The sequence below is a fragment of the Pteronotus mesoamericanus genome, unplaced genomic scaffold, assembly GCF_021234165.1.
Source record: "Pteronotus mesoamericanus isolate MK-2021 breed Mesoamerican mustached bat unplaced genomic scaffold, CSHL_Meso_final contig_20, whole genome shotgun sequence".
Taxonomy (NCBI): Eukaryota; Metazoa; Chordata; class Mammalia; order Chiroptera; family Mormoopidae; genus Pteronotus; species Pteronotus mesoamericanus.
Genome location: NW_026555085.1, coordinates 93,867,729 through 93,888,431, shown reverse-complemented (window position 1 = coordinate 93,888,431; position 20,703 = coordinate 93,867,729). Strand labels below are relative to the sequence as shown.

The 20,703-nt window shown below is 36.5% G+C and overlaps 1 protein-coding gene and 1 non-coding gene across 2 annotated transcripts in view; one reads left to right on the top strand and one right to left on the bottom strand.

Annotated features, from left to right (window-relative positions):
• The window catches only part of PPIL4 (peptidylprolyl isomerase like 4), a 31,401-nt gene extending 18,491 nt beyond the window's left edge, over window positions 1-12,910 (top strand). The window contains exons 12-13 of the mRNA XM_054570097.1: window positions 3,568-3,715; window positions 10,751-12,910. Of these exons, the coding sequence (XP_054426072.1) occupies window positions 3,568-3,715; window positions 10,751-11,002 (400 nt within the window). The 3' untranslated portion in view covers window positions 11,003-12,910. The remainder of the gene's footprint in view (window positions 1-3,567; window positions 3,716-10,750) is intronic.
• Window positions 12,911-15,631: 2,721 nt separating this feature from the next.
• LOC129067998 (U6 spliceosomal RNA) lies at window positions 15,632-15,737 on the bottom strand. The gene has a single exon (XR_008528820.1). It is a non-coding gene; the product is annotated as a U6 spliceosomal RNA (small nuclear RNA).
• Between the last annotated feature and the right edge of the window lie 4,966 nt (window positions 15,738-20,703).

Sequence of the window (20,703 nt, the reverse complement as noted above, 5' to 3'; positions counted from 1 at the left end):
GTTATTTCTTTTGTGATTCTTCCTGTAAATGGTTTCTTTGTTTTCTAGTTTCCATTGGTCTTCCCAGGATTCTTTTTTTCCATATTATATAGACATTTATTTTTTAAGTAGTCATCATGGGAAGATGAGTATTGGGTTGACCTATTATATACTCACTTTAAAAAATGTGTTGTCTCCAATATGTAAAGCATTGTAAGATGTTAGAGCTGGGCAGAGGCTACAGTCCACTCACATAGTCAGTGGCAGGAGAGGCTTTTACATGCAAACAGATCACTCAATAAACTAAGATTTAGTTGGAAAAGATGAACATTACAGGGGATACGAAATCTTAAAATCATAAAAAGTGTGGACGGGATATACTTGAGATTGAGTTATCAAATCTGTAAAATTAAGTTTAGGATAACCAGTAGTAACTGCAGTGGAAGAAGGGGAGTGAGGGGGACAAGGGAAAGGAAGTACAGGTGCAGAGTATGAGATAGAAAGAGATGTCTTTTCCCCCATAGAAGTAGTTCAGGATGAGAAAAAAAGATTACATAATATTATAGTGTTTTAAATCCAAGATGATAGCTTACTAAGAGTGAAGAAAGGAAATAGGCATGATTGAGCGTAAATCTCTAACCCAGTGCTGTCTAGTCGGACTTTCTGCAGGGATAGAAATCTACTATATCCCCATTGTCTCGTATAGCTACCTACTACATGTGATTATTGGGCACATGATGGACTAAGGAATGGAATTTAAAATTGTTTAATTTTAATTAATTTCAATTTAAACAATCACATGTAGCTAATACTGAACAGTGCCTGCTTTAGTGTTTTGAAGTTGATGGAAAAGACAGGCATGTTTTAGTGTAAACCACTCTAATTATTCTCAATCAGAATATTGAACAAGAAAAAGGAAATTTATGAGTCTGACACAGTGGGATAGTTTTTAAGTTCTGGGTCATTGACAGGTTTTATTTTAGTGAGGCATTTACAATCTTGGGAACAATAATAGGGGATTACATGTTTGTAATATGTAAGATAAATATATATTTTCCACATCATACTATATATTGTTTGTTATTATGGCAAGAAAAAAGGATTCAGAGGATAATCTAATGTGCAGATAAGTTGTCTTAATTCAGTTAAAAAGGCACACTTTATAGATCTTGAGAGAAATCAAAATTGCTATAAATATAGACTGCTAATAAGACTGAAAAATAGAAGTAGAGGTAAAGGCACCTCAGGGAAGAAATTGGGAAAAGAAGTCAGAGAGATCACAAATTATATTTAATTCAAAGGATTTTGTAGAGATTTAACATCTTCCAGAAGTGCTGATTGTAACAGTGAGTAGAAGACAGTGGCTAAGTGAGGAAGAAGGGATATAACAAGTGTCTTGGTGGCATAACGTAATCAACAAATAATTATTTGGCATTGATTACATACTCAGATTAGCAGCAAATCATAGCCCCTGCTTACATAGACCTGTTTTTTTTTTAATCCTCGCCTGAGGATGTGTTTATTGATTTGAGAGAGAGAGGGAGAGAAACATTGATGTGAGAGAGAAACATTGATCAATTGCCTCCCATGTGTGCTCTAGCCTGGGATCGATCCCACAACTTAGGTATGTGCCCTGACCGGGGATCACACCTACAACTTTTTGGTGTACAGGAAATGATGCTCCAACCTAGTGAGCCACCTGGTCAAGGCAGACCTTATGTTTTATTATTGGAGTTGCAGGGAGCAAAGGGAGTGGAGAACAGACATGAAATAATTACCATGAATTAAATACATCTATAGAGTGTTGCAAAGAAATACATTTGTGGGACATGGGATTTTTAATAGAGGTGCGGGTCAGAGAAGAGCCTCAATAACACTCAAAGGAGTGATATTAAAGCTGCAACTTGAATATGGGGGCAAGGAGGGCAGAGGTGGGGTACCATCTAACTGTGCTATGTCATTTCAGAAAGACAGCTTATGTCTTGACCCATCACAACCCAAGTATAATGATCACATGCACCCATATTTTTCTTCGATGCCATGCACTCTTGTTTCCTAGTCTATGTTATTAGAAAAGTGCTGCTTGTGACCCATTCAGTAGATTTTGCACTCCATTGATGGACTGTTATCAGCATTTTGAGAAACACCTCTCTAAGCCTTTTGCACAGAGAGGGAAGCATGTGAAACGCAACACACTAAGGTGAAATCCTAAACGAGGACTATTGAATTTGTATCTGAGAAAGGAGAAGGTCCAGAAGCTGCCCTGGGAATAGTGTGGCAGTGCAACATAGTGTAAAGGAGAAAAGAAGTCAGAGACAGTACAGTAATGACAGCATGGTACAGGCTGACTCACCGTCTCAAGCCACCTGACGGAAAGTGGAACGGTGCAGGGTTTTCCTGGTTAATCCTGGGCAGAGGTGCGTCACGCCTGAGGACAGCGTGGACTGTGCCAGTGAAAAAGAGACGTGAAACTGGCCCCGAGGGAAGTGTGTCTGTGATCCTGCCTGTCCCCTGCGCCACTGACGGAGCCCTGTGTGTTGGGCTTCCTCATAAGCTTTCTTTTGAAAACCGCTGTTCTGGCTTTCCCCAAAATCTGTTTTAGAAATTGAGATTATTGTCAGCAGAGGTTGTAGTGGTTTTACATTGCCCCTTATGCTAACACATGGTTTAGTTTTGTTCATATTAGAGAAAATACTTATCTCTGAATTAAAACATTATCACAATTTTTATAACATATTTATGTGAAAGTTAAAAAAATTCACTCATCATTCTACCGTCTAGACAACTGATGTTTATTTCTCCTTGTTCCTGTCAAGACTTGACCTTTTATAATGTTTTGTGAAGTTAAAATCACCATATGGTATATATGGTTTTTGCTTAAAGGTTTTTTCACTTCTAATTTTTTACAAACACCTTCCAAGGTTTTTTCATAGCATTCATTTATCATTGTTAATAACTTCCTTTATAAAGTAATGTTTTGTTAAAGTGCTACAGTAAAATTAAATATATCTTTATTACTAGGTTTTTTGTTGTTCCCAGCTTATTACAAAAAATAATCCTATCATGCATGTCTTCATTCATTTAACTTATTTGATTTTTTTATAAATTCTTATTTGAAACTAATAGGATTGAACTAATTTACTCTTCAGAAGAAGAGTCACATGAATGTACATTTTATATAGCTTTTCTGGTGTTGGAGTTTATATTATCTTAATTTTTTTTTTTTTTTTAGTTAAACATGTGCCTCATTTTCTAAGTTTAAGTTTTTCTTTATTGACAAGTGTTTCCTTATTTTTTTAGCTACTTACATTTCATTTGTGGATATATAGGTTTTTTTTTCTCCTGCCGTATTTTTTGTCCACTTACCAATTGTTAGCTGCCTATAAACAAGCAAGGTTCTTTCCGTTTTTTTCTGACTGTGTAATGAGAAAGTATGAGTCTTTTATTTTAGAAATAAACTATGCTTGTAAGGTGCTTTTCCTTCAAAAAGTTACCTCTAATGTCTTCATCCCCTTCGCTCACCAGACTCTTAGGTTTTGATGTTTTATAGGTGTCAGTTCTCACATTTGCCTTAACTAGCTGCTGCAGTGCAAAATATGACCTTATCCTGGATGAGCAGGCAGAGGACTCAAAGTCAAGTCACTCCCACACAAGTAAAAAACACAAGAAGAAAACCCGTCACTGCTCTGAAGAAAAAGAAGATGAGGACTACATGCCAATCAGAAATACCAATCAGGTACTCTGATGTCCAGACTCAGCTGTGGAGAAATAAATGTTTTATCCCTTTGTAAATTACATCTTAGTGATGGGCGTGTTCTAAGTCTTAAAGCGTAGAGTAGTTTCACTGGGGTAATGGACTTTAATTTTCAAGAATATACATCACAAACTATAAAAGATTCTTTTTGAATTAACTTGATAATACAGTTCCACATTGTGAAGCGGTTGGTTTCCATCCCACCTGTGGATACTCATTTGTTCCCGCTGACAACAAATGTGGTTATGCTAAAGCAGTTCTCACTTACCATTTTATCACCAATGCTGTGTACAGTACTAAACAGCTTGGCAGGGCCTAGGATCTGCGAAACACTTATTCCCTTTGTACTGTGTATATGAGATAAAAACAGCACTCATAATTAACCTGATCGTCCCAAAAGCTTTTTGAACAATACATTTTCAAAGGTAATAATAGTAAAAACTCCTGAAAGAAAATTGATTATAAAGAGAAGAAAGCATTTCCAGCCTGCATTTTGGCTCTCAGGTAAATGAAAAACAAATTACGTGGCAGCTCATTGCTTTCATTTTACCATACACAGACCTTTGAGCTGGGCCCTGGTGGGTGAGGGTGGTGTCGATCTGTAGAGCTGAGAAGGAACTCAGGATGGTGGGGATGTCAAGCAGAGATGCAAACGGAGAGATGCAATGTGGTTGGCAAAGGGAAGGATTTGCTGCCAGGAAAGTTAGGTTTAAATTTCCATAGTGCTAGTCATTGACGTGACCTCTGCGAGTTAACTTTCTGAGCCACAGTTTCCTCCTCTGTGAAACTGAGATAATATTTCACAGACATGTTGTTCAGGTTAAATGAAAAAAAAAAAAAAAGTGTGCAGTCATTTTCTACACTGGCTTTTGTTACTACTTTTACTGTTACAGTCAAATTACTGTTTTAAATCAGTTGGAGTACTTTTTAATTGGGTTTATATTTCATTTAATTTCTTTTTTGATGTTTAAGGATTCCTTTAAAAATTTTTTGTTTTGTAGTTTTAAAAATCATTTATATGGTTCCAAAGTAAAATCTACAAAATGGTACATACAGAGAATTTAGCTTCATTCGGACCCTGTCCTTTCTACCTTTCCCCCTGTAGTTTTTATGTGTATTATGATTTATTCTATATTTTTAAAAAATTTTCAGCAGGCATATATATTTTATATATATTCTTAGCCCCCTGTTTCCTGGTTAGCATGTATTCCTATGCCTTGCTGTTGCCCAGCCAGAGGTATAACCTCTCTTTCCACAGCCCTTTAGCTTTTAAAGCTTGCAGTCATTCACGCCCTGACATCAGTTTTTAAATTACACCTTTGTCAGTCCTTCAAATAGCCTGCACGAGAATCAGTAATAGCCAATATCTTCAAAGTCTTTATAGTGAGGTGGGTGCTATTGTCCCCATTTCACAACAAAGAGAGTGAAAACTAAGGAGGTAAAGCAGTTTTCCCATAGTTTTACACAGCTAATAAATAGCAGAGGCACAATTTAAATTCAGACTTGCACTCCTAACGACTCTGCTGCTCTTCTTACCTGGAATATATTTCTTAGTTTTCTTTTTAAAACCTATTGTTAATCTAATATAATTTGTCTCATAGTGCAACAATCCAGTATGATCTAATAGGAACATATTTCTCCTAATGTCTGTACTCCATTGTAAATTTAGCTTTTTTTCATAATGGTGGCTATATCACATTTCTATGAATATTCACGTTTTCCACTAAAAACCCTTAATTCTCGCCCCCACCCCATGTATGTGTCCTTTGGCTGTAGCTCGCCATCCTGCACATGTGCATAGACTTGCCAGTGAGTCCAGGCCTGAGAGATACATATATACATTGGTATGTGTCTAAGAGGTAAAGAAAATCAAAAGGCTGGCTGCACTTTGAGTCTGTTATTTCTCCCCCTTCTTACAAATCTTTTTTATCCTGTTGTTGGCTTACTCAAAACTTGAGAGTAGCAAATAATCTTCTTTTGGCACAGAGTAAAAAGTATCAAATGATATTTTGGGGGAATAATGTTAGTGTTTTTTAGAGAATTTTAAGGTAGTTGGCAAAATTGTTAAATTCATCCTGGCTGGGTGGTACAGTGGATTGAGTGCTGGCTTGTGAACCAAACGGTCGCCAGTTTGATTCCCAGTCAGGGCACATGCCCGTGTTGCGGGCCTTGTCCCCGGTAGGGGGCTCACAAGAGGCAACCACACATTGATGTTTCTCTCCCTCTCTTTCTCCTTCCCTTCCCCTCCCTCTCTCTGAAAATAAATAAAATCTTTTTAAAAAACTTAAATTCAAAATAACAATCTAACTTTGTTTCTTCCCTGAAAGTGTATTAAAGCAAATGGGTTTTTTTCTGTTGCGGTAACATTGGTTAATAACATTATATAAGTTTCAGATGTTCAACATTATGATTTGACATCTGTGAACAGTATAGTGAGCTCACCATCCAAAGTCTAGTTTCAGTTCATCACCATCCATTAGACCCCTTTTACCCATTTTTGTTCCTGACCCCTTTCCCATCTGGTAAGCATGAATCTGTTGACTGTATCTGTGAATTAGAGTAAATTTTAAAATTTTATGCTTTTATTTAATAATAGAGCTAAACTAATTTTATTTTCTTTCTAATGAAACAGCATCCATATTTAAGATTTCAGTCAGCCCAAATTTTTCTCTATTCTGATTTTTATCCTTTGGATTCCAGTCTCAAAAATAGAATTGTTAAAGTGAATTTTCAGTACGAGGTAATTTTGGGGTATAGCTCACATTTTTCAATTTGTCAGCATTTTGTTTGGTGATCCTAGTTTCCTAAGAATGTTTTATATCTTCAAGCTCTTTGTTTTTTATTAAGCAACAGCCTTACTGTTCAATTCGAAAACTTTTTAATTTTTCCACCTCATGTCTTAATTCCAAAGGCGGTTTCTGTGCAGTTGGGGCGGGGGTTTTACTGGGGTTACAGGAAGTGAGCACCGGCGGCAGGCTGCCTGGCCAGGTGCGCGCGTCCTCGTTACCAGCCCTCCTCTGTGGTTTTCATAGGTGTTTCGCATTCTTCTCAGTTTGGCTCTATTTTAGCTGTCATTTTAATTCTTCAATGTTATTTTAGTGATTTAGCTGGAACTAAGTCTTAGATTTCATCCCAGAGACCAGAGCAAAGAGCTTTTAGTTAGACTAGACATTTTTTTTTTTACTGCCTTACAAGAAACCATTGGCTAGGTGAAGTTGGTTGCTTTAAATTGGCCATTTTATGGTATTTTTCTCTGTTTTAGACATGGTAGTTTAATCATCTTTCTTATGTGTTAAGTGTGTAAAATGGTAGAATGTTTTAAAGTCTTTACTGGAAAGGATGTAAGAGCTCATCTGATTAATTTCCTTCACCTTAGATATGCAGAGCCTGAGCCCATAGGGCCACGGGCCTTCATAGTTCAGTGGGAGAGCTAGAACTTTAATGTTTATTTTTATTCAGTCAGATACGGAGGGTTTTTTAAATTATTCTATATCACCCCATTTCAATTTTATATATCAAAGTACTGATCAATTAAATAATTACTTTCAGTGTATGCAGATGTTGGCCTGAGTGTCCTTGTTCCTGAAATAAGGATGACACTGTACTGCAAAAGCACTTAGCACTGTGCTGGCCCGTGTGCAGACGATCTGTTCTAACATGGCTTCATCCAGGCACCAGAACATGCCTCCTTTGTGCTCACGGTGCTAATTTTTCCTTGCTTTTCAGTCTTCACTTACACTGCTTTTATTAGCCTTCTTACCACCATTCCAAACCCAAACCCTCTCATTCTTTGAGGCTCAAGTCCTAACTTCTCTATGAAACCTTCCCTGATCAGTCTAACCTCATGAGTATTTCTTGTTTGACCCAGCTCCCAAATGGCAAAGACCATTGAAACACGTAGCTGCTGACTTCAAAGCTTGTGTAAGTTTGAAATTACCCCAAATTGGAGAGGTTTTAAAGTTTCAGCCCTTTTCAGATTTTCAGGTTTCTTAATTTTTTCAAAGAATTAAGTACTGCACTCTCTCTCTCTCTCTCTCTCTCTCTCTCTCTCTCTCATTTTAAACACTCAAAGCATTTAGGTAACCATATATGTACTAATGTGCTGTAGATTTTATAACGTTATATATCAGCTAACTATCTCTTTCTTTTAAAAATTTATTGTCTCAACCAATTCAGAAATTAGCTGTACAGACAGAATTGCACATGGCCACATTTTGTATAACAGGAAGCACAAAAAATTATTTTATCTAAGGATGTTATATTTTACTAGGAAATAATTGGTAAAGGGTTAAACCAAATACTGATTCATTTTGCTACCTCTGGGACTCTTATAGAATGATAAGAACTATTGGGATTGTGTGGAAAATCATGAATAAGTTTATAATGTATTTCACACACTCACAGTGATTGTGTTAGATCTTTGTTCACATACTGCAATCTTCATGCCAGGCATAATAGTATCTAGACGGTCTGTGGAATAATGAATCATTTTTTTAAAATCCAATCTTTAACCATGGGTATGCATCACTCTAGATTTTAAACCTTGACTGTCTACTGTCCCTGTGTCTACTGTAATAATACCTGTGGTGATAAGAGTTGGGACCCTTGGGAGTGCAATCCTTAGGGTTTTGCTTTTCCTCTGAGAAGTCTTTTGAGAAAGTTGAATTTTACGAACTATCTCTTGAAACATCAGCCAGTGTGGCTCTTTTGGAGCTTCTGCTATAGACCGAAGGGTCACAGGTTTGATTCCTGGTTAGGTCACATGCCCAGGTTGCAGGTTCAATCCCTAGTCAGAGCACATATAAGAAGGCAACCATTCGCTATGTCTAACATCAACGTTTCTTTCTCTGTCTCTTTCTCCCCTTTCCTTTCTGAAAGCAGTGAAAAATAAAAGACCTTGGGTGAGCATTTAAAAAAAGTTATGATTTTGATAAAAACATATTAGCCTAGTCTAAACGAGAAAATAATTTTTTTGAAGATTTGGAGAGGAGCTCTTATAAACATTTTAAACATAATTACTCAGACCAAAGAATGTAGTATCTATTTTTTTTCTTTTTAGACTGACTTGTCTGAAACCTCTTCCAGTTCTGTTAGTTAAATGATGTCTTCTTTATATGATTCTTTTTTCTTTAAATTGATTAATGAAGTATTTTTCTTGGTTGGTCTTATGTGTTTTTTAAAAATGTATTTTATTGATTATGCTATTACAGTTGTCCCAATTTTCCCCCTTCCCTCCCTCCGCCTGGTACACTCCACTCCTTCCAGCATTTCCCTCCTTAATTCATGTCCATGGATCATGCATATTAAGTTCGACTACTCCATTTCCCATACTGTTCTTAACATACCCCTGTCTGTTTTGTACCTACCAATTTATACTTCTTAATCCCTGCACCTTCCCCCTCCCAGCTGATAATTCTCCAAATGATCTTTATGTCTATGATTCTATTTCTGTTCTGCTTGTTTGCTTAGTTTGTATTTTTAGATTCAGTTGATGATAGTTGTGAATTTGTTGCCATTTTAATGTTCATAGTTTTGATCCTATTTTTCTTATATAGTTCCCTTTAACATTTCATAGAATAATGGCTTGGTGCTGATGAACTCCTCTAGTTTTACTTTGTCTGGGAAGCACTTTATCCACCCTTCCATTTTAAGTGACAGCTTTGCAGGATAGCTTTGCTTTTCATCACTTTGAATACCTCTTGCAAGTCCCTTCCAGCCTACAAAATAGCTTTGGAGAAATCAGCTGACAGTCTTATGGGAACTCCTTTGTAGGTAACTCTCTGCTCTTCTCTTGCTGCTTTTAAGATTCTCTCTTTATCTTTAACCTTTGGCATTTTAGATATGATGTGTCTTGCTGTGATCCTCTTTGGCTCTAACTTGTTTGGGACTCTCTATGCTTCCTGGAGTTGTATGTCTATTTCCTTCATCAAATTAGGGAAGTTTTCCTTCATTATTTTTTCAAATAAGCTTTCAATTTATTGCTCCTCCTCTTCTCTTTCTGGCACCCCTATGATTCAGATGTTCATACGTTTGCAGATGTCTCAGAGTCTTATTTTATCCTGTTTTTTTTTTTTTAAATTCTTTTTTCTTCTTGTTCTTATTGAATGCTTTTCTCTTCCTTGTTGGTTCCCTGTAGATTTTTATTTATTTCACTTAATGCAACCTTCACTTCTGCCTGAGTCTTTTTTATACTGTTGCAGTACCCAATGATTTCTTTGAGCATCCTGATCACCAGTGTTTTGAGCTCTGCATCTGATAGATTGCTTACCGCCATTTTGTTTAGTTCTTTTTCTGGAGTTTTGTTCTGTGTTTTCATTTGGGCCGTTTCTTTCTCTCCTCAATTTGGCAGCCTCCCTGTGTTTGTTTCTGTGAGGTAGGTAGAGCTGCTTTGACTCCCTGTCTTAGTAGCATAGCCTATTGTAGAAAAAACACCCATCTGGATGAATGTGGTTTCTTCGCATCCTTGGTTGTCAGACTTCCATATAGCTTGATTTTCTGATGAATCTTGGCGATATTTGTTTTGAATATCTAGCTGCAACTGTTGCTGAAGTTGTGTGCAGACGTGAAACATGTTTACTTATGCCTCCATCTTGACTGGAAGTCTGTATAGGTTTCATATGGGAATTTTTTGCAGATCAGTGATGGGTCCACATTTTGAGGGTGTCGGGGAAGGAAGAGGTAGAAAGGTGACTACATATACCCAGGACTTCTGGTGTTACAATTTTGCTCTAAAGACCTGTTCTTACTTCAGTTGAGCAGTTTCAGTTCCTTGTTTTTGGATCTGATACTTCTGTGCAGCTGAAATAGTAGATACAAAGCAATGAGATTGATAAGAAAAATGGTAACATCTTTTTCTGAATTATTTTTGCTTTTTAATTTACAAGATACCCGGCATTAGTGGTAGTGTTCAAATTTGAGCTGTTACAACTACTTGCTAATGGTGGACTCGTCTAAGTTTTATTAATTGATAGTGATTTTATGGAATTACTTATAATTCTCTCTCTATTCCTTTGACAGGATATCTACAGAGAAATGGGGTTTGGTCACTATGAAGAAGAGGAAAGCTGCTGGGAAAAACAAAAGAGTGAAAAGAAGGACCGACCTCAAAACCGAAGTCGCAGCCGATCTCGAGAAAGAGATGGCCACTATAGCAATAGTCACAAATCCAAATACCAAACAGATCCCTATGAAAGAGAAAGGAGTAAAAAGAGAGACCGAAGCAGGAGTCCCAAGAAATCCAAAGATAAAGAAAAATCTAAGTATAGATGAAAATGAAGAATCAGACAGGAGTGGCTAAAATATTTACTCATCTAGCTTAGAGTAATAGATGTTCAGATTTTGTGTCAAAGCAGTTAAAGACTGCTTGTTTTTTTTCCACATTCTAATTGTGTTCTTTTATATTAATACTGATTGTGTAGTGCACAGAAAGACAATAAAGAATTGAACATTTTCTTTGTATACTTTTTTACGCTAATTTTCTTGTTATACATAAATAGTAGTCTTCATTTTTCAAGTCTTTAACATTTTCCACTTTTTAAAATGAAGTATTTCATACCTACAAAAATATCTGTGTCCCATCGGCCAGCTTAGGAAATGAATATTACCTGCATTTTAGAAGTCCCTTATGTGCCCTTTCCTTCTCAAGTAATAATTATGAGTTTTGTGTTTGTTGTTCTCTTGCTTGTTATAGTTTTATAACATATGTATCCCTAAACAAAATGCTAAGTTTTGTATGTTTTTGAATTTATATAAATGGTATAATGTATGCTCATTTCTGTGACTTGCTTTATTCAACTTAGTCCAGTACTTTTTGAGAGTGACTCACTTTTATTGCTATATAGTTTTATGAGGTCTATCTAGAAAAAGTCCAGCCTTTGTTAATATAACGAGAATGTTTTGTGCAACATTGATATCAATGTAACTTGACAGCCAAGGAGAGTGGACTGAAATGCGCATGCATGAACAATGATGACTTCACTGTACTAGTCAGTGGGCCTGGTAGACCAACGTTGAGCGAGCATGTGTACTGTGTGACCATCACATTCAAAATGACTGAGCAAGTAGAGCAACAAGTCTGTTAAGCTTGAACATTCCTCTGTGAAACTATTTGAATAATCAGAAGGCCACAGCTATGGGCAGCTGGTGATTGGCAAGCTTCATCACAACAATATGCCCGCTCATGCATCATGTCTAGTGCAGAGTATTTTGACAAAACGTCAAATCACCCAGGTGACTCAGACGCCCTACAGCCCAGATTTCGCGCCCTGCAACTTCTGGCTTTTCCCCAAATTAAAATCACCTTTGAAAGGGAAGAGATTTCAGACCATCAATGAGATTCAAGAAAATACAATGGTGCAGCTGATGGCAATGGGAAGAACTTTGTGAGGTCCTGAGGTACCTACTTTGAAGGGGCATCATTGACGTACATACAGTGTTTTTTGTATCTTCAGTAAATGTCTCTATTTTTCATATTATATGTCTGGATATCCTCTGGACAGATCTTATATGACTACCCCACAGTTTATCGGTTCTGTGGATGGGCATTTGGGATTTATTTGTTTGGCTATTGCAAACAGTGCTGCTATGAACATTGTATATCTAGGAGTGATACTGCTTGGTCATGGTGTGTGGATACCTTCATTTTATAAGGTAATGCCAAATTATGTTCTGCAGTGGCTGTACCAGTTTATATTCTACCAGCACTATGTGTTACCTTTGTTTCACATTATCTCTAACGCTTCTTAATTTTAGATTTTAATTTTGCCAATCTAGTGGATGTTAAGTGGCATGTTGTGTTTTCAAGCAAGAAGGCTGTTATCTTTGTTCTATATGCAATGTGTTCTTTTTCCCTGGCTGCTTGTAAATTTTTGATTTTTAAGCAATTTGATTATGTTGTGCTTGGTGTAGTGTGTTTCATGTTTCTCCTGCTGGGGCTATTTACCAGTGGTTTTATGGTTTTCATCAAATTTGGAAAAGTTTTGGCTGTTATTTCTTCAATTGTTACTGTCTCTCCTCTCCCTCCGGGACTCCAAATGTATGTTAGACCACATGTTATCTCACAGTCTGTTTTTTTTGCTTTTTTGTCTTTTTTCTCTTTGTCAAATTGGCCAGTTTCCATGGTCATTTCATTAAGTTCATTCATCTTCTCTCCTGAAGTATCTAATCTGTGGATCCCATTCAGTGTATTTTTGACCTCAGACATTATATTTTTAATCTTTAGAAGTTTCATTTTGGTCTTTTATATCTCCCATTTCTTAACATACTCATGCATTTTTGTATTTTTGTTTAACATCTGGAGTATATTTAACTGTTTTAATGTTCTTTAGTGACCATTCTGTCATCTGCATCATTTCTGGTCTCTGTTACCTCCCCCACCCCCATTATTGGGTTGTAATTTCCTTCTTTGCATACCTGGTACTTTTTTTTTTTTAAGATTAAAAAAAATATTTTTAGAGGGGGGAAGGGAGGGAGAAAGAAAGGGAGAGGAACTTCAATGTGTGGTTGCCTCTTGCACCCCCTACCGGGGACCTGGTGCACAACCCAGGCCTGTGCCCTGACTGGAATTAAACCGGCAACCCTGTGGTTCACAGGCACTCAATCCACTAAGCCACACGAGCCAGGGCATCATTTTTTAATTTTACTTTGTTGAATGCTGGATTTTTTATATTCCTTTAAATAAGTTACTTGGGAGCAGTTTGATCCTTTGATAGTTTTTAAGTTCAATGAAGTAGGACTAGAACAGTCTTCAGGGCAGATTTGGCCCACTATTTAGGTAATGCCCTTCAGAATAATCTTTCCTGTGCTTGGTATCTTACGAGATTTCTTCACTCTGGCTACTGGCAATGAAAACTGTTCTAAGCCCTGTATCAACTTCCAAACTGTACGACCTGTTCTTACCTGGTGGTTCTTTCCCACCATTGGGTAGTGACCTCACATGCATACACTGACTAATATTCAGCTGAAAACTCAGGGGAACCCTCTGTAGATCTGGAACTCTTCTTTTCTAGTGCCCTCCTCTCTCCAATAATGTGCACTACAAGCTTGATCTTGGCTCTCCGAAATTATCTGCGCCTGGAGAAGCCCAGCCCCTGAATTCCTGTCCTTATCCCAGGCCTATAGCCTGGAAACTCCATGCACTAAGCTTGAGCAATGGTAGCACTTGCCTTTTCCCTTTCTTTAGGAGTCACTCTCTTGCACTAGCTATTGTCCAACATTTTAAAAACTTTTTTGTCTACAAATTGTACAGGTTTTTAGTCGGGGATGGTAAATCCTGTCCCTGTTAATTCATTTTGACTAGAGAGGAAATGGCATTGTTTGAATTTGCATTTCCTCTAGGTTAAGCATCTTTGCATATATATTATGTTCATTCCTGATTGCTCTGTGAAAATCTTTTTTCATGACTTTTGCCCATTTTATTTTAAGTTTTATAAATTTATTTAAGGATTTAGTTTTTTAAAAAATGTATACTTTTACTGTTAGGTGTTGCAAACATTTTTCAGTTTGTGGCTTGTTTTTTCACCTTTCTACTGATGCCCTTGGGAGAGCACAGGTTTTAATTTTCTGCTCAAATTTTTAATATAAAAAAAGTCATACATTTATAGAAATGTGAAACATGAACATCCATATTGCCTTCCATAGAGGTTTGTCAGTTAATATTTTGTTGAACAATTTGAAAGTAAATTGAAAATATGACATTTCCCCTTTCAGTATTTCACCATGCTTCTTAAAAAGCAAGTGCCCTGTAGAACCACAATACCATTATCAAACTTAAGAAAATTAACAGTAATCCCATAATATATAATCTATATTCAAATATCCCTGATTGTGTCAAGAATGTCACTTTTCGGTGTTGGTTGGTTTTTAAATCCAAACTCAAGGTTCATGCATGGTATGTTCTTGTCAATTTAATCTCTTAACCTAAAAAAGTTTATTACACATCCATCTATCTCTACCTCCATTTTTTTTTATGACATTGACTTTTTAAAGAGTTAAGGCCAGTTGTTTTGTAAAATATTCCACATTCTGGAATTATTTGATGGTATCATGCTGTCCTGTAACCTCTCTTTCCTGGAAACTGGAAGTTATGACTAGGTGTTTCATTAGACTTAGGTTTTGTATTGTAGGTAAAAATTTCTAAGTTTAATGTCAAATTGATTAGCCTTTCTGTGTTTTATGTCTTTTTTGCTTAAGAAATCATTAATAAAGATAATCTATATTCCAAAAGTTATAAATAAAGCTTTGTTTTTACATTTAAATCTTTACTCCACATTGAGTTGTGTGTGTGTGTATATGGTGTAATACCGGGATCCCAATTTGCTTTTTTTTAAACATGTTTAGCTGTCCAAAACTAATTAATGAATGTTTCATCTATTCCTCCTTGACCTACAGTTTCATTTCTGTCATGTAAGTTTCTATATACGTGTGGGTTTTGTTTCACAGGCTCTCCCATTGGTTTATTGTTCATCCCACTGCCAATACCAAACATGTACATTTCTGTGGCTTTATAGAAAGTATTTAAACAAGTCCTCCCTTGCCCCTGCCTGTTTCATTGGGGATGCCTTCACCTTTAGTTCTGTGCAATTTTGGAAACAACTTGTCAGGTTTTCCAGAGAATTCTGTTGGGACTTTAATTGCCTTTGCATTCAAATGGTAGGTCATTTTGTGGGAAAAGAAAACCATAATATTGAATTTTCCCATTATAAAGATAGCACAACCCTCTATTCTTTAGGTTCTTAGAATTTTCCTTATAAACCTTTTGAAATTCTATTATATTTAGTCCTGGTTTCCATATCCTAATGTTCTAAGTAGTATCTTTTAAAAATATTATTTTCTGTTTTCTGGCCTAAGAGATTACATACATTTTTTTTTCAACTTTTACTTTGGGTTAATTTTAGATTTACAGAAGGGTTGCAAAAATAAAAATTTGCATAACATCCTGTGCAGGGCCATGCTAATCATCTTTGTATCATTCCAATTTTAGTATTTGTGCTGCTAAAGTGAACACAGAAGTTGTATTTTAGATTACTGCTGTTATATCCAACCATTTTACTAAAGTCTTATATTTAAAATCTGTAAGGTTTTGGGGGTCTTTTATGTGACCAATAATATCTACAAATAATAACTGGTTTTCCTAATTCTTTAAAATTTACTTTTAAAATATGTCTACACTTATTTGGAGTGGCCATGGTCTTTTGTTGCAAACCAGCTAAAATTTCTAGTACAATGATGAAGTTGGCCTGTTCTTTTTTGTGTGTGTTGCTGTTGCTCTTGTCTAGTTTTGATGTCCAGGTTATGGAATAAGTGAGTGTTCTCTCTTATTTCCCCCTATTCTCGTGAAAGAGAAGAAAAAAATTTAAATGATCTGTTCTTTGAAAACAGGGTAAAGCTTGCCTCTAAAATTGTCTGAACTTGGTCTTTGTGAGAAAATATAACTATTGATTAGTTTCAGTGATTACAGAAATACTACTCTTTCTGTTTCTTGCAAATGTTTTTTTTAAAAACATTAAAAAACATTTTTGTTATTGCATTTCTTTGGGAATTTGTAATTTTCATTGAAGTTTTTACTTTAGTGACGTGAAGTTGCTCATAGTATATCTGATAGGCTTTTTACTATCTTTTTAACTTTATCTTGGTCCGTAGGTTTTAGTGTGTCTCAGAAGCAATATATAGCTGGATTATTGTTCAACCTAATCTTAATTGAGGGGTTTATCCTAATCTTTTTTGTTTTAAGGGAATTGCCTTTGAATTTTAGCATTTAAACTTTAAATGTAATTTTCACCTTCCTCTCTGATTGAAGGTCTTGGAAATCTTTAAGTTTAAATCACCCCTCTTCCAACCCTTTGTGCTATAATCCTCCGGTATCTTAGTCTTAGCTTTAATTTTTAACCTTACAAATTAGACCTTATCGTTATCATTGCTTTAATGTAGGTAATTGTTTAGATTTACCCATGGTTAACTAGTTTTCATTACCGTTCTTACGCCTCAGACCATCTACCCAGCATGATCTTCGCTGCTTTCTGAAGCTTGTCCTTTGATAGCCCTGTATTGACATTATGGTCTGTTGATGTAGACCTTTAGTTTTTGCTTATTGAAAATGTCTTTAGCCCTGGCTGATGGCTCAGTTGGAATGTTGTCTTGTACATCAAAAGGCTGCAGGTTCGATTTCCAGTCAGGGCACATACCTAGGTTGCGGGATTGATGTCTGGTAGGGCACATACGTGAGGCATCCAATCAACATCTTGCTCTCTTTCTCTCTAAAATCAATAAACATATCCTCAGGTGAGGATTTTTTTTTAAATGTCTTTAATTGACCTATGTTCATCAATTAAAGTTTATTGTCTGTGTACACGAATCTAAGTTAGCAGTTAATTTTTCTCAGCACTTTGAAGGTATTATTCTACTACTTTGATGTCTCATTGCCATGGAGAAGTCTGTTGTTATTCCAAATGTCATTCTTTTGAAGATAATGTGTCTTTTCTTTAAGGTTACTTTGTTGTTGTTGTTAATTAAACTTTTAATTTTGAAGATAATGGTAGAGCCACCTGCAATCATAGGAAATAAACAGACCCGTTTCTCTCAGTGGTAGCATCTTGTAAAGCAAATCACTGTCACAGCCGGAGGTTTTCACATTGACATAGGGAAGAGGCAGAACATTCCCATCACAAGGACACTGCTTGTTGCCCTTTTACAGCCCCATCCGCTTCCCTGCCTCCTCTCTCCTCCTTAACCCTTAGCAGCGGCTAGTCTGTTCTCCATTTCTATCACTTTGTCATTTCAAGAATTTTATATAAATTAAATTACAAAGTGTGTATGTACCCTTTTGGGATTGGCTCTTTTTTTCACTCAGCTCAATTCTCTGGAGATTTCTTCCAGGTTGTTGAAAGTATCAATAATTCATTCACTTTTATGGCTGAGTAGGATTCCGTCTCGTATGGATGTACCACCGTGTAACCAGTCACCTGTTCAGGGACATCTGGGTTGTTCACTGTGTGGAGCTATAACGACTGAAGATGCTGCTGAGTTTTGTGTGAAGGTGTCTTCATTCTTCTTAGATGCATGCCTGGGAAAGCAATTGCTGGGTCTGATGGTAACTGCATGTTTAGATTTTTTTTTAAATGGCTGAACTGTTGTTCAGCATGTTCATACCATTTTACATTCTCACAAGTAATGTATGAGGGATCCAGGGTCTCCGCATCCTTGTCAGTATGTTTTCACAGCCTTTTATTTTAGCCATTCTGATGAATGGATAGTGGTATCGCAGTGTGGTTTTAATTTCCATTCCCCCAGTTGTTGATGATGTTGAATGTGTTGTCATGTACTCATTTTGCCATCTTCATATCCTGTTTGGTTGAAATGTCTCTTCATGTGTTTTGCCTGTTTGTCATTGGATTTTTTTTTTTTTTTTTTTTTTACTTTTAAGAGTTCTTTATCTATTTTAGAGAGTTCTTCATCTATATTAGATACTAGTTCTTTGTTGGATATGTTGTTTACAAATATTTTCTCACAGTGTGTAGCTGGTCTTTTATCCTCTTAATAGGGCCTTTGCAAAGCAAAAGATTTTAATTTTATTAAGGTTTACTGTATCATTTTCTTCTTTTATGGACTATGCTTTAAGTGTTAAGACTCTGTCTAGCTCTGGATCCTGAGGTTTTTCTTCAAATTTTTTTCCTAAAAATGTTATAGTTTTACACTTAAGTCTGTGATCCATGCCGAGTTAATTTTTGAATAAGATGTGATACTTGTCCCAGAGACTTCTCTGCCATTTTCTCTTCCAGCATAGCCTCTCCTTTAGTCATTCTATCCTTCCTTTCCACCGCCAATCAGTTTTATGCCAGGCTTCCCCATTCTGTTCTTTGCATCTGAACTCACATTTCCCATATGGTACATTCTGAATAATTTCTTCAGGTCAGCATTCTGGGCCGCCAGGTCTTCTCTTCTCCATCTAAGTCCAACCTGCTTTTTAACCCATCCAGGGAATTTTTAATTTCAGTGATTCATTTTTAGAAATTCTGTTTGATTGTTTTTCAAATTTGTGTGGTTATTTAAAAAAAATTTTTGTTATTGCTTGTTCATTTACTTCTACACTGTTTTATTTATTTTCATGGTTAATTTTGTCTTTTCAATAATTTTACATCAATGAAATTACATAGTGTGTATCCTTTATGTTGTGTTTTTGACAATTCTAATATCTTAATATCTTGAGAATTTAAATCTTTAGTCTTTCTTTCTGCTAACTCTCGTGCATAGAAGCTTCTTGCGTGTTTCAATTTTTTCAAATTGGAAATACATTATTTGGGACTCCTAAGGTAACTAAAGTGAGGATCATTTTCTCCCAAGAGGATTCATATTTGCTATTCAGGCTCCAGGCAATGGCCACTTTGGTTGCTTGGCTTGTGGCCTCCCCGTGCATGCAGAGAGTAAAAATGGCAGGGAAAACAAGTCTCATCTTCAGGTCTCTCCCCACTTCTGTCACTGCAGGCCGGGAGGATGCTTGCAGATGTTTTTCCAGCCTCACCTTTCTCTGAGGGTGAGCCCTTCTGTTCTGCCGGCTTTCTGCGAAGACTAGCTTCAGCTTCCCAATTCTCCTTCAGGCCCAAAGCCGAGTCTTCATCAGCATCTCCCCTCTCTGGGGACCTGAGGCCTTTGGTCCCCATGCTGTGCCTTGTTCATAATTCTTAGCCATCTAATAGAAAAAATTGTAATGACATTACACAGAATGTAGAAAGATAAATATTGCTCATTCAGAAGATTATACAATGGGGCCTGAGAAAATGAGCAAGAGAGGAACAACGGTTGGATGTGCTAGGAGAAGTGAGGAGGAATAACTTCCAGCTTCTGACACTTGGATTCAATAGGTTCAGTGGGAAAATAAAAGTAGTAAAAATGTCTGAACCGAGCATTTCAAGGAAAAATTGTCCTTGATTGCAAAAGCTGATATTTTAGGTATGAAAAACTGTAGTTTTAATGAGAGACGTGTGTATGGAAACAAGTTCTAATAATCAGGACGTGATTTTCATGGTGATGACCTTTGAGCAGTGTCCCTCATGTGCCTTTGACAAGATGCAGGGCAGTCTGGGCACTATGTTACTACTTAACATCTAGTTAAAGCAACCATGTTATTTTGAAATTGAAATTGCTCACTCATTATAACTTTACTGTAAAGTTTCGGGTTGATTTCTTTTCCCAGTTGAATTTTGAAAGATTTTGATCAGAACTATTAAAGGCTCAAAGTAAAGACACTCAAAATAAGTTTATACTTACACAAATGTCTTTTAATAAATGGGTTGCTTTTTAGCTATGAGGGGTATATTTCCTATTTGTTTTCTACTCCTCATAAAAACTTTTAATCTCAAGTTTGACATTTCTTACCCACCTAGGCTGAGTCACAAAGAGTACATAATGGAGAGTAAAATCGAAATCACAGAGGCCTTACCTTTCAGGGGCTGTTGCTATGAAACGCTGTTTTGATGGGAAATTTTAGAGAAGTGTGTGCTTCCTGTTATTAAATGATAGACTATGGAGATCCCCTTCATTTTCGAAAAAATGTTTTTAAGCAAATAATCTCAATTCTTGCTACTGGGACCATCTTTATTCTTAAAATTTCTTAACCACATAGGACTGCTAACTAGAGTTCATTCTTTTGTCGGCCCCTCTCATATTCCTCATGCATTGAGTGGGCAGATGGGCAGGGTTTTCGAGACGTGTTTCATGTACAATGAACGCATTGTTTGGCTATTATTTATTTTACCTGGGACACTAGGAATCTTGAGACACCTGAAGGATTACAAGTGCGGCAATGTGCTAGCCAGAGAGCTTGTAGGAAAAGAGAACTTAAGAAAGTGTGGCTTTGTTGTCATGAATTGAGAAAAAGACCACACTCACCCCTGGTTCCTGAAAAAGAGAAAAGTTTTGTTTTGTTTTGTTTCCTCCAAGGGCAGCCTGGTCTGATGGAGAGAGCTTGGGATCCGAGT